Source organism: Athene cunicularia (assembly GCF_003259725.1).
Source record: "Athene cunicularia isolate RWA chromosome 1 unlocalized genomic scaffold, athCun1 chr1_part1, whole genome shotgun sequence".
NCBI classification, from domain to species: domain Eukaryota; kingdom Metazoa; phylum Chordata; class Aves; order Strigiformes; family Strigidae; genus Athene; species Athene cunicularia.
This window is the reverse complement of record NW_020799091.1, coordinates 25,187,824-25,201,605: the sequence shown is the minus strand read 5'-3', so window position 1 is coordinate 25,201,605 and position 13,782 is coordinate 25,187,824. Positions and strand designations below refer to the sequence as shown.

At 42.3% G+C, this 13,782-nt stretch overlaps 1 protein-coding gene across 2 annotated transcripts in view; it reads left to right on the top strand.

The window, feature by feature from the left end:
- The first annotated feature begins 844 nt into the window (after positions 1–844).
- SMAD9 (SMAD family member 9) overlaps positions 845–13,782 on the top strand; it is a 30,536-nt gene continuing 17,598 nt past the window's right edge. Inside the window, exons 1-4 of one of the 2 annotated variants that reach the window (XM_026843306.1) lie at positions 845–1,465; positions 7,932–8,189; positions 10,952–11,062; positions 12,864–13,085. In XM_026843306.1, the coding sequence (XP_026699107.1) occupies positions 1,054–1,465; positions 7,932–8,189; positions 10,952–11,062; positions 12,864–13,085 (1,003 nt within the window). In that variant the 5' untranslated portion in view covers positions 845–1,053. Of the gene's footprint in view, positions 1,466–7,931; positions 8,190–10,951; positions 11,090–12,863; positions 13,086–13,782 lie in introns of both variants that reach the window. The other variant, XM_026843298.1, reaches the window with a different exon arrangement.

Below are 13,782 nucleotides of genomic sequence, written 5' to 3'. Positions count from 1 at the left end.
CTTGACACATAAGGATATTTTTCCTCAGGATTCCAGTCAGTGGAAATACGTCATTTTTAGCTAAAATTAGACTGGCTCCAGCTACATTAAAAAATAAAAAAAGAAAACCCCACAAGAACTAAATTTCTGTTGGACTTTGTCAGATGTAGCAGCTCCTAGCAGAAGTAACGCAGGATCCATCTGGCACGAACCGTGTCCAAAAGTGTAATTTTCATCCAAAAAACTGAATTTTAGAGAGAGCAAAACAGACTGGCTAGGCAAACAAGGTATTTCTCTTGCATGTCAGAAAATGTAAATAAGCTTAGAGAACGGTGATATATCTTTCAAAGTCATTAACGGAAGTCTGGGAGTAGCTGAATTCTAAATTAATTTTGCAGTTAGTACTGTACAACTCTTGACAGTAGAATGAGATTGGAGTGGCAGAGAGGGAGTTGAAATCAGAGAAATATTCTACTCATTACTTCCATAAAATTTGATATTATGGATTTAATTTCATACAAGATACTTGAGCTAAACCTACAGCTATCACCACAAAAAAAAAGGTGCATTTTCCTTTGTAGTAAATATAATCCCAACCCTGCAACAATTTGCCTAGTTCATTAAATTCTAAACCGAAATTGAAGTGACTGGACACTTAATGCTTTCTGAGGTCCAACTCTAAAATGAATGTGAAGGGTAGTGGGGAGAAGAGGCTTGGACCCAAAATAAACAGCAGAAACCAAACAGAAAACAATTGAAAATTAAATGCACATTTTTAATAATTTCTCTTTGAAAAGATTTTATTGAAGGAACAATGAAAGGAGTGTGTGAAGCCTAACTAAGTTTTGTGTTGTTATTCCAGGCTTCAGCAGCAGTTTCTTGATGTTTGGAAAGTCCTGAGGCCCACCCTGTTGGACTACTTGTAACCAGTGCCTAAGACTACAAAAACATATGTGTGGAAGAACCTTTTGTTGAAGGAAGCATCCATCTCAATATTGAAACACCGTGCAAGCCTTGCAAGGCAGGAGAGCAATTTGTGCTTCTGTTGACGTTCGTGTGTAACCTCTGCTTCTTATGCACTCCAGCACCCCTATCAGTTCCTTGTTCTCCTTCACCAGTCCTGCAGTGAAAAGGCTGCTGGGCTGGAAACAAGGAGATGAAGAGGAAAAGTGGGCAGAAAAAGCCGTTGATTCCTTGGTGAAGAAGTTAAAGAAGAAAAAAGGTGCCATGGAAGAACTGGAAAGGGCTCTGAGCTGTCCGGGTCAGCCCAGTAAATGTGTCACGATCCCACGATCCTTGGATGGGCGGCTGCAGGTGTCTCACCGCAAGGGGCTTCCCCACGTCATATACTGCAGAGTGTGGCGCTGGCCTGATTTACAATCTCACCATGAGTTGAAACCACTGGAATGTTGTGAGTTCCCGTTTGGCTCAAAACAGAAAGAAGTGTGCATTAACCCCTACCATTACCGGCGGGTGGAGACCCCAGGTAATTATATCATCTGCAAATGATTCACATCTCTATTAGCTCTTGCACTGGCAGGTCTAGTCTTGGTGTGTCCTACCGAGTTGTGCTCTGAAATCTGAAAAGTCAGATTTTGTTTTGGTAGAAGGATCCTGGGTCTTCCCCTACCCGGTGGCATCACAGCTCCATTAGTCAGCAGTAAGAGGGGGATCAGGAGCGCCCGACCCATGGGGTCTGCTCCCATTGGACCCCCCAGGGCACCTGGATCTTGTCCAGGGTGCTGAAAGTGAGCCTCGCCCCATGGGCATGGGTGCTGGCTGCCCTCTGAACCGCCCGCCTGCAAACTGCTGTCCGGTTACATGAAGTCTAAGCACCACTGTAGACTTACCACCCTGGCTAGATTTATGTCTTATCTGAAAACCAACAATTGACTCATTGATCCACAGGAAAAATGTATCACTAGCTCTCTCTTTGCAGGTTAGAGTTGCAGTAAGATACCTTATTTTGTTGCAGATATGAAGCCAGGTCAGTTGATTCTACCTAAAACGCGTGGTGGCCTGCCTTCAGTGGGATTTACTTACCTAAATAAATAATGTGAAATAAACCCCCCAAGTTCCCATAAAACTCCAATTTTTTTCCAGTGATATACCTCTTTAGACTGGATTTAATCATAACTGAAAATTTGTGACCTCACTGAAGGGTCGTTTAATTGGGCTTTGTGTCAGTGAAACAGCTGTTAAAAAGTTATACACTGTTCAGTGCTGATTTCTGTAGGGATCTTAGAAAGCAGGGCTGGCAGAGATCTTGAGCAGTCATCCTGTTCTACTCTGCCCCTACTCCCAAACCAAACCAAATTACCAGGTACATTGCTGACAGGTCTGTTTCTAAAAAGCCCTAAAAATCTCATGTGGTACAGCCTCCACAGCCTCCCCAGGCAAGTGAATCTATTGTTTTGCTATCCTTACAGTTCAACATGATTTTTAATGTCTAACCTAGCTCTCTCTTGCTGCCAAAAATCACAGTAATTTAATTTACTAATGGATATGGTTGGTAAGTATATACTTATTATTCCGTGATTAGTCTTTGTCTGACATGAACTTTACTCTGAGGTGACATTAGGATCAGATAAGTGAACTGTGGGATGTTTCTTTTCACACAGATGAAATAAGGGAAGGATGTTTGTTAACTGTTGTTAAACAGGAGCTGCTCACTTTTCTGATCATCCTTCCACTGCAGCAGAGCTGTCATTCTGAAGTTGTATCTCAACTGCTGTAAACATTGTCACAATTAAAATTTTACAGCTGCAGTGGGTGGCACTTGTTGTCAACAGTTTTAATCGGAAAGAGGTGATCTCCTGCCTCGCTAAAATAAACTCTCCAAGAATCTAAGAAAATATGTTCTTAAAATATCCCATTTTGTGTATCTTTCTTTTTGAAGGCTTCAGTCTTTAGTGTCTTCTCATTTCTTCTGGTGTAACTCTGGTGTAGTTAATGGCGTCTTCTCAGCGTGGTAGCCGATAGCATCGCACAGTGCTGTTTTTGACCCTGATCTGTTCAGTGCCAGCTAACAAACACTAGTATTGGGGTAATCCAGCAGCTGCTAAGTGGCTGCCAAAACTTGTTGTTCTGACCCTGAAACTTAGAAGGTTTCAGCTGTGAACATGTCTCTACCATTTGTCTCTGCAGCAGACTGACTACATCTCTACTAGTGAGACGGGGCCATGGTGCAGGTCTGAGTATTGCTGAATCGGTAGCGTGCTCCTGGGCACAGCTTTGACCCACGCGGACTTGCATGGACTAGCATTTCTCAGGGTTTAGGAGTTAGCCCACGGGAGGCACCTTGGGGCACTTTGGATGTGACCACCTTGTTTTTGAGGTCAAAGAGTGCAGCTGTGAGGATGGAAACTGTACTGTGCCAGTTCTCCGCAGGACCCAGGAATTGTTCTCGGACTGTTGTATTCTCTTCTACCACTGTTCTTATGGGGACAGCTTAGAAGCTGAAGCTCACAAGTGAGTCTCCTCCCTGCTAAAGATGAGGTGCAGCAAGAAGTATAACCTATTCAAGTGCACTGGGGCAGCAGCAGGAGAGATAACTTACACCACTGCAAGTGGCAGTAATGCAGCTCCTGGCCAGAGGCAGACAGAAAGCGATGCTGTGAGGAGGTGGTGGTGAGGCAAGAGAAGAAGGTGGTAGCAGTGAGATCACCACAGAATGATGTAGATGCCAGTCTGTTTAAACAGTCCTCTTTTAACTACAGGAAATCTCCTGCATCTTGGCTGTTGGTGATCTTTGGCTTATGGGAGATTCTCTGAGTCTCATCCTCTGGAGCTAAAGAATGCACCCATGAAATTAGTCAGTGGTGCATTTTTTTATAATCCACAAGCCAGTATTTTCATACAAATGTCTATCCTTTTGGGTCTCACTTGCCATCACTGCAGTCTCTCTTGCTGAGTCAACCACTCTGCAACCAGATCAGTTAACTTTTACTCGGAATGAATGAGTTGGGTCAAAGATAGGAGAGCTTCTTTCTTTAGTGGCCTGGCAGATCCTAGACTTCTGTTACTAGAGAGCAGCTTTAAGCTCTGGTCTGAGATTCATTGCTTCAGGCTGCCCAGCCACATCCTAGTCTATGCTGACCCAACACTGCACAGATTATGCATAGCTTTTATTGCTGCTGTCATTGTCCCCAGCAGATTTCACCTCAGATCTGCTGAGCAGCATGTGCCATTTAAAAAGAAGCAAATATTTCCCCTATTTGTGCAAGATCTTACTGCAGAGAGGGGTTAGGCCACCTAGCCTAAAGAAGATAGGTATGGTGGTTAGGCTCTGCTGATCCCTTCACTGTTTTGTCTTGAAGGGCGGGTCAGAAGTCTTAATGGTTTGTTGTCAAGAGAAGCTGCAGTTTCAGAAAAATACAGAAGCTACCTAAACATGTACCTTGTTATTTTTATATGAGATCATTCGTGTAGATATTGCAAATTCTAGTGTGCACCATTGATGTAGACAGCAGGAGCCTAAATGAACTTTTGACTTAGACTAACTGATTGATTTCGTCAAGCCCGAGTGGGACTAAAATGCAAAATTGCTTCCCAGTTGGCAGACCACCTGATGATCTCACTGTTGGCCATGTGCTTGGTGTTTGTGAATGGTCATGGATACAGGGAACAGATGGATCTTACTGGAGGGGAGGTCTGCAAAGGTAATAAAGTCTGCAAAGATGGGCTGTTATGTGAGAAATTGTAGTGTGGATGTTGTACCTGGAACTAAACTGTGAGGCAGATAGTTTACTTTCTAGCACCTGAAGTCACAGGCTCTGGGCACAGACAGGCTTCCAGCAAGAACTTTTGCAGGTAAAAGGAATAGGAGGAAGCCTAGTGCAGAAAGGGCAGTGGCAGGATTTGGGATATGACTGTATTTGTCTTCAGTTGCACAAAAATCATCAACGCTTGGGCATGCATAGAAGGAAGGATCCACCCCTGGCTCAGTGGAGAATTGTAAGTAGAAAAATAGAAAGCAGAAGAATAGTAGAAGAATAGAAAGTAGAATAATAGCAAGTAGAAGAAAAGGACCCCATTGAGTACAGACAACGCAGGTAGATTATGAGGACAGACAGGTCCCAATGCACTCAGTCACTCAGTTTTGTGCCTCTGATCATACTTCCTTCAGAGTGGTTGAGCCCTGGAGAGTGACATCTGTTACCAAAAGAACAAGGCCCTCTGGGGAATTTTTAGCCACAAACAAGAAAATCCCTGAATTCCTCACCACCACAGAGGCTTTAGCCTCTAGGCAGCTACAGAGCAGTCAGTGGAAAGATTGAGTGAGGTGGCAAAAACTGTACAGCAGAGCAGAAATTAAGAGTACCCTGGTCAGAGCTGGGAAGGAGTCCAAGGCTTGAAAATTCCTCTTGCTGACTCACTCAGGGCGAGTCAAAGGCTTTCCCTGGCAAGTGCTGTTCATACATCCAGATTCTCAGCTTTCCTTTAGAGAAAGAGTTGTACTGAGTTTTGACAGGGCTGAAGAAAGCCGCTTCCTTAGTGGTGGTACCCGCAGTGAGGTGCAGGTGCCAAGCTCCCAACACTGCATGGCATTGCTGTAGCACAGCTGTCCCTTGCTCAGCACCTATGCTGGGTGGAATGGGATCACCACTTCCCCATTTTCCAAGGCTGCTGGTCAGAGCTGGCTGAGCAACAGCAGACCTGGCAAGCATCATACCAGTTTCATGAAGCAGCAGAGGCAAACTCCAGAAGCAGCTACCAGGAACATGGGATGTGAGGGATCCAGCCCACTAAAACCACATCGGCAATGGTGGTAGTAGTCTTGTCCCAGTATAGAGCAGATGAGCTGAGCAATAAAAGAGTCTGTTTCTCTCCACTGGCTGTGAAGAGATCTGTGGGGGGCTGGGCAATGCATTTCAGATGTGAATACCTATATTGCCTGTATGAGTTCTACCTGGAGACCCTAGGAAATCTAAAAAGCCAAAGAAGCAGATTACCTTTTTCTACCAAAGAATTTAAGAGGGTAGCAACAAAATCTTAATCTCACAGGTAGCAGCATATCAGAAGCAGAAAGAAGTTAGTCTCCAAAGTACCATCCTTGTGCTGGCCAGAAAATAATTAGAAATGCATTGGGCCAGAGAAGAGTCTCTTAACAGGTGTCCCAGTGCCTGTTTCCAGTCAGGCAAGAAGATGTCATCAGTCTGATCTTTTAGATCTCTTTAGGGCTTGGTTCTTCAGTTCATGGGTGACTGGCAAATTCCCAAATGGTGCATGCCAGTGGGTGGGCAAGAGCATGGTTTAGCCCTGTCCCAGGTGCAGCTTGCTTGATGTAGAAGCAAGAAGCTGTAAACCTGCCATTGGTACCAGGCACTGGTCCCCCTCCTCCTCCTGCTTAAACTGCCCCAGATCTCTAAGCAGTCGATGTGCACTAAGGGTGCACTCCAAGGGTGTTCCTACAGCCTCTTCTCATGCACATGTTTTGCATTATCTATATATTATTTACTTTATAGCAATTATTCTACTCTTTCATTATGCTGGATAAATGAGAGTTAGCTGTAATTAAAAGCTGTTAGGTAACCTACCTAAAAAGAATTGGCTTTACCTAGACAGAGCTTTTGGGCCCAAACAATATGTTAAAACATGTTCAAACCATATATTCCTGTCAGTATTTATAACCAAAAGCACACATTGCTATTTGTTTCCATAAGCTAGTAAGGATAGACTGAAAGATTACATGCCACTGGGTTTTAGGCCAGTGGAACTGTGGACACTAGGTCAATCAATACAAGCCTGCTGAATTGTTCCCAGTGTTGGGACAATTTATCCTTGTCACAAAAACTCGAATTGCCTCATCTTCTCTGGTGGCTTTTAGATCTGCACAATAGCAACTGGGGATTCATTCTCCCTACCTGTGTTTAAGGCCTTAACTAAGATAATTAGGCACTATGTGAGCTAGTAACTAATAGAGATATTTTGGATCACCCACTGTAGGTGCTGTTCCCCCCCCAAAGACCATGGAGGACCCAGTTAAAGCCTCAAGTTGAACTCCCATATGTAGAACTATTTAGCAAGCCTCTTTGTGTTCCAGCCTTAGGGCTGCATCTTCATAGGTAACTCACTAGTCAGTTTTTTTTAAGTGATCCTGATATGTCAGAATCTAAAATAATTTGGGTCAACTTTAGGTTTCTCAATTCAGCAATGCTGTTAACAGCACTGACAGTATGAGATGTAAGTGAAGACAGTTTGTGAAATGATATCTTCTATTAGAACAGTTTTTACATGGGTGAATTTGGATTTGAGTTTTCTGACCTGCGTTTTTCATGTCTTAACTACCAACCATTGACATTTGCCTCCTCATGCTAGATCTTTTCTAACTATAGTGCAAGAGCTAAATTAATATTGCTCCTGTATTTGAATTGCCATTTACAATTCCTTTTAAAGATCCCACTGTCTGTCTGGCAGCATTTTCAAGTACCTGAAAACCTTTTAAATCGGGTGTCTAGATTCAGGTCTGTGCTTCCTTTTGACCATCTGTAAAACACTGATAGTAAAATATGCAGTGCATTGTGGAGCACTATCAATTATTATTAAGCTTGTCTGTGGTTTTGGCAAATCCTGTTGTTAATATTTAGCAAACTCCTGACATGCTCAGTCTTTCGGGAAGGAAGGAATAGGTAATTTTGAGATGGAGAAATGTGCCACTTGCATTTCTGTAAGAGTCTGTACATGTGAATCTTAAGCTACTTTGTTCAAGTCAGGAATGAGTCCATCTTTTGCATATGGAATTGCTGCAACTGGCTTCAAATCTGGGAAAAAAGGGTCCAAGAGTCAGCTTTTGATTCTTCGTTTTGGACGGGCTTGTTGCCCTTCAATGACTTGTGTATAGACAGCACTATTTGGGCAGCGTGGAATATGCCTTTTTTAACTTACGAAGAGATATAATTTCAGGAGTGCAGTTTTAACCAGATATTTTCTGTTCTTGTTTTTATTTTCAGTCCTACCTCCTGTACTCGTTCCAAGACACAGTGAGTTTAACCCTCACCTCAGCCTCCTTGCCAAGTTTCGAAACACTTCTCTGCACAGCGAGCCACTGATGCCGCACAATGCCACCTATCCCGATTCTTTCCAGCATCCTCCATGCACCCCTTTTCCATCATCACCAAGCCACATGTTCTCCCAGTCACCTAACAGCATCAGCTACCCCAACTCACCAGGAAGCTCTTCTGGACCAGGAAGTCCTTATCAGCTCACGGGTAAGAATGAACTTTCCTGACTGAGGTAGTCATGGTTCTTGCCAGGGCCTGGGGTCAGGTGCCAATTCCGTGTGCTCCCCTCAGGCTGTAGCTACAGATTGAATTGTTGGACAGGATGGATTTGGAACATGATTTCTTGTGACTGCATCCTATTGTCTTCCAGTCCTTGAGACAGATGCTCAAGGGACTAAGAGTTATAGTCATCCCACTCATGGTAGTACCTGGATAAGATTTCATGGTTACTGTAAGGGGAAAGTTGAGGACAGGAGCAGGTGTGCCAGGCCACCTTCTGCCTAAAGCTTCCCATCCAAGTTTCTGATACAATGCATGGAAAGAGCACTTGCAACACCTAAGTTAAGCACCTCTACCAGGAGGGACAGGATAAAATGGGAAAATTGATATACAGAAATATTTTTTAATGTATGGTGATCCCACTGACGGTATAACTTCAGGAAAGTAAGGTGTTTAACGATCTGGCCCAACACTTGGTGAAGCCACCAGGAAAATTCCTAGGACTTTGGAATGTGTTTCATCAGCTCCACATTTCTGAGGTCGACAGGGTTATGTCACTCAAATTGGTTGCGTTTTGGACTCCTTACTTAGTACTGCTCTAATTACCTGTGAATTTAACTATGCTTTTGCTGTTAAATATACCAAGAAGGCATCATGCAACACAGCTGAGAGGTAGTTTTAATATCAAAACATGGTTCAGATTAACTTCTGCACTTTGTTGTAACTCAGATAGATTCAATGATCTCAGCTTTTTCACAAAGATGAATTCAGGTCAGAAACTTGTAACTTAATGTTTTAATGTCTCAACTACAAAGCATTTAAATTAATGTCCTTAATGATGTGCGTGTTGATTTTAAGTGCAAGAAAGGTGTTTATTTTTACAAGGTATTTGTAGTTTTGAACTTCCTTTTAAGATGGACACTTTCAATACAGTGTGATGTTTTTCCTTCCCTCTCTATTCATTGAATGGACCTTCATTCATTTCTTCTCTATATCTATACTTCAGATTAAATCACATTTAGCAACATTGAACCATTTCAGCAAGTAGTAGGACTTGTTTGTCTTCTCCCATCTTTTTCTTTCACCTACGTGTAACCAAGCTGGATTCAGTTGAGCTGGTTCTGACAGGTAAATCAGGTCCATTGCAACTATATAATGACTCTGTCTTGTGCATTTAACTGAACTTGGGACCTTGCAAAGCTACTTAAAAATGGAAGTGGCTCAACCTGAACTTCAGTATATCACAGCACACAGCACGCTGATAAGCATATTTTTCCTGTGTAACAATCAGGGATGGAAGACTATCTAAAGCAAACTGGAGTTACATCAAGAACCTTGAATGGGATTGATGTGACCAAATCTCATGCAATTGCCTGTACTCTCTCTGTAATCAGTGGAGAAAACCAGGCACTCCTCAAACAAGATTCATTGCATCTTAAAGTGTATGTCTAAAGTAGCTGAGATGCACCATGTCTGCAGGTGCCTATTTTTCTTTAGTGGCTATAAGGAGACCTTACGGTGACTAGCTTGGGTGTAGACATCAAAAATATCTGTATAACCACATTATATTATTTTCTGTGACTTGTATTCTCTTCCACTCTTTCTTAATTGTGTTTGACTGTTCCTGCTTGTCGCATTTTCTTTGGGAGGGTTATGTCATCTATATTTTAGAAATATGATATAGTGTATGAAATTTCTAAATTCTGATCAATCCTTAAAATAAAATAAAATTCCTTACTTGGAAGATTCAATTACTTTCTTACAAGACAGTCCACATTTATCCACTCTGAGTGAAGTTGCACTCTGTTGAGGGCCAGCCAACAGATCCCAAACACAAGAGGAAATTTCAACGTGGAATCAAATTAAGCCCTGGTCTTCTTAGAGGCCCTTAGTCCTGCAAGTTTGTATATGGCTGTAATTTACACATAAGCCCACTGAGTTTCTGTTTAAATGAATGAAACTACATGCTTTTAGTGCTTATGTAGTGATTTTTGACATTTTCAAATACAAAAATGAAGTCCCTTTTTCTTTGGCTTTCTAAAGCTTCCTGTCTTTCTTGAGAATCCCCACTATAGAGTCACCTTCTGTTTTCTAGCTTACTGTACCATAAATTAAACAAATCAGGAGCTGGTAGGTTGTGAGTTGATACTTTTTCTCCATATTTTTTGTCACAGCCATTGCTGTTTGATATGAGACTGAACAAACCAGAAGAGGGCCAGCCTTACCTTGTAGGACAGAGGTACAAAGGACAAATCTGGAGGGAGTTTTGCCAACTCTGATTTTAGAGTGTAAAGGCTTTCCATAGGCTTTTTTTATAGACTGTGAAGAAAAAGAGCTTTCTCCCAGAGGATCAGTTAAAGTTAGCTTCTGTTCTTAAATCATCCTCTTCAAGTTTTAAATTTGCAAGAGAACTCTGGAACTGAGGATCAAACTGCATTACTTTCTTAGGGTAACAACTGGTGTTAACAGAGAGCTTGACTGGACACCGCTCTAGGCTTGAGGCCCAGTTGTGACTGTTCCTCTTTCTTTCAAGTGCAGCCCTTCCTTCCTGTCCTTCCTGAACATGTAATGGTCTTAATCTGGAGACTGAAGGGCAGTCAGGTTCAGATTTATGCTCTGTTTCCAGCCCTTCTCTAGCTAAACAATGATGAAGTTAAGTATTCACCAGGAAAAGCCAGAAAGAAATTACCAATGTATTGATTTAGGTGTTTTTTCTTTCTTTACTTTCTTTCTTTCCTTCTTTCCAATAGTGGAAACTCCACCCCCACCTTACCATGCAAGGGAACCTCCAGGAACCCACAATGGGAGGTCAATGGATGCAATAGCTGAAAGTCAACTAGTGCTGTCTTTGCCCAATGGAGGTAAATCTGCCGATGGAGAAGCTGAAAGTAAATAACCATTTGTACTATTCTTCAAAGAAAAACTGTTAAGCAAAATTTGTTATTTGAACAAAAAGGCTTATTGATCTGTAATAATAGGTTTCAGAGTTTTGCAGTAAGGCTGTGTCCCAGACCCATCCATTAGCTAGCAGAAAGGGTTGATTTAAGAATTCAGTGAATTATGTGTGAAGTTGCAGAGTTTAGACCTTATTTGCATGCATGGACTATTACAGTTAGAAGGCTGTTAATGAAAGCAAACACTGTTATCTATGTTGTAAAGACAAAGATATCAAATCAAGGATGGTGAGGCAACATAACACACAAGAGCACTATTAATATCAGAACTGATTTCTTTATCACCTTCAGTTCTGGGTTTCAAGTACTTTAAAGCCTTGTGGTTAGGACCTTTCTTACTGCCATCTTTGTATTAATGTTACATTACTGGCTGGCTAGAAAAGAAAGGACATGTTCTGGTGAAATACAAGGAGATTTTTACAGAAGGCCAAACTCTTTATCCTCATATAAGAATGCTTTAGTGGGAGAGTGCATGGGTGGTCAGAGTAGGAGGGTCTGGGATCTTCCTCGCTCTCCTCAAAGCACCTTTATGACCTCTCCAGCATGGTCTCTACTACCTCCAGACTAGTAAAGGCAGGTGATGCCTCCACCATTCAAAACCCATAGCTGCAGAGCAGCAAGGGGAAATGGAGTTCTTCTGGGTTTTCCTTTGGTTTCCTGCTACTGCTAAGGAAAAATCACTATTTTTCTTTTAGTCTAGCATATTGTAGTCCTAAACAAATTCCTTTATGGCATGAGGACTGAACACTGTGCACATACATGCACATTAAAAAATATTAACAGCCTTCTGAAACAGTGAGGAACATGTCTGTATGACAGAACTGGAGCAGGAGGATGAGGATTATAGTGCTGATTACAGATGGGTACACAGAATGGTCAGATAACTAGTTATCAGACACCAATACTTTTAAATAAATTGTTGAGATACTTTAATCCCTTTACCACAGTTTACCATCCTTGATCACTGCCCTAGTGAGTATTAGTTGGAAGTTTATTAGATGTTATTCACAGAGGTGCTGTGGGGGCAGGGGGCTCACATGCCTGTGGTGGGCAGGCAGGATAAGGTTTCCCACTAATTCCTGTAGGACAAATGAGGATCAGACATTCTGTTACATTTTTGAGTCTTTCTTTACCTCTGAGTTAGAAAACCTGGGCAGGGGTAAATCCAAAAGAAATGACCTTCTGACATTTCTGTTTACAGTCCCACATGGAAGTGGAAAGCCTCAGAGCATGCAAAAAATTGGGGGGAGTGATTGATTACTTCTGAACTTCAGAGTTTGGTATTAGGCTGAAAGCTTGGCTCAGTTTTGACTTGCTTTGAGCCCATCTGTCATCCCTAGTGGCTGCTGGTGTGCAGAGCAGATGTATCCCTTACTATTTTCAGTGTAAAGATTTGGGCCCCAGTTCAGCATGGAATGTCAGCATGTGCTTAATTTAATGCAGTGGAGTTAACACTTTTAAGAACAACTGGGACTCCTCAGAGGCTTAGAGTTAGGCTGGTGTACCAGCCCTCTGTGTGTTTGGGGCTTCAGTCATAAAATTAAGAAGAAACAGAAGCTGCTGTTGAGATAAAGCATGACCTAAGTGACTGTTTAGATGAAGAGCTGAGGGGGGTGGGAGTGGGAGAGAGAGAGAAAAGAAAACAGAGAATGGTTGTTTAAAAAATATTCCTGAGACCTGAGCAGCTGATTAATTTTATTTCCTACAGATTTTCGGCCTGTTTGCTATGAGGAACCCCAACATTGGTGCTCAGTTGCCTACTATGAACTCAACAACCGGGTAGGGGAGACTTTCCAGGCTTCCTCTCGAAGTATCCTTATAGATGGATTTACAGATCCCTCAAATAACAAAAACAGGTTCTGCCTGGGACTGCTCTCAAATGTAAACCGCAACTCTACTATAGAAAACACCAGGAGACACATAGGAAAAGGTAAGAGGAAATCCCTTCTCTCAGGAATATTCAGAGCTTGAAAGAACTGTGCATTGCATTAACAAACCTGGCTGATTTGTCAGATGTGCTTGTCTTAAAACCAAAGCTCTAAGATTACTTCTGAAATAGAAAAGCGGCTGATTCTTTTCTGACTGGATAATGATCAGCAGAGTAGCTCCTTACAAAAGCTATTTACTTGGCCAGCAAAGAGAAGAATGTTGTTTATAGCTGTGTGTTCTAATTTAGCAGTATGTATTTTCATTTTATTTATTAGAGCTTCTGGCAACTGGGAATATTGCCATTGAAATGCCACTAAAAGGATAATTGCTGGTGCCTCAGGGCTGGTTCTCCTCCCACCGAATAACAAAGGGAGATGGATGAAACACTTAGTAGTTGAGTTACTTAGCTGAAGAACTCTACCGGAGTTGCCTCTGTAGCTTTTTCCCCCCTACCAGTCTCATTCCCTGCCTTGTCAACTTCTCACCAGTGAAACGAAGTTCTGGATTCTCCCTCCAGCAGTTCTCCTTCTATTCTTCACTTTCGGTGTACGTATACCCCTGTTCATGCAGGATCATATGCTACTGGTGACGAGTATGAGGAGACCATACCTGGACATGCATGGCTGCACACACTCCATCCCAGCTCACCAGGGCTGCATAGGGCCTGATATTCTTAGAACTTACTGTTGTTTGTGGTG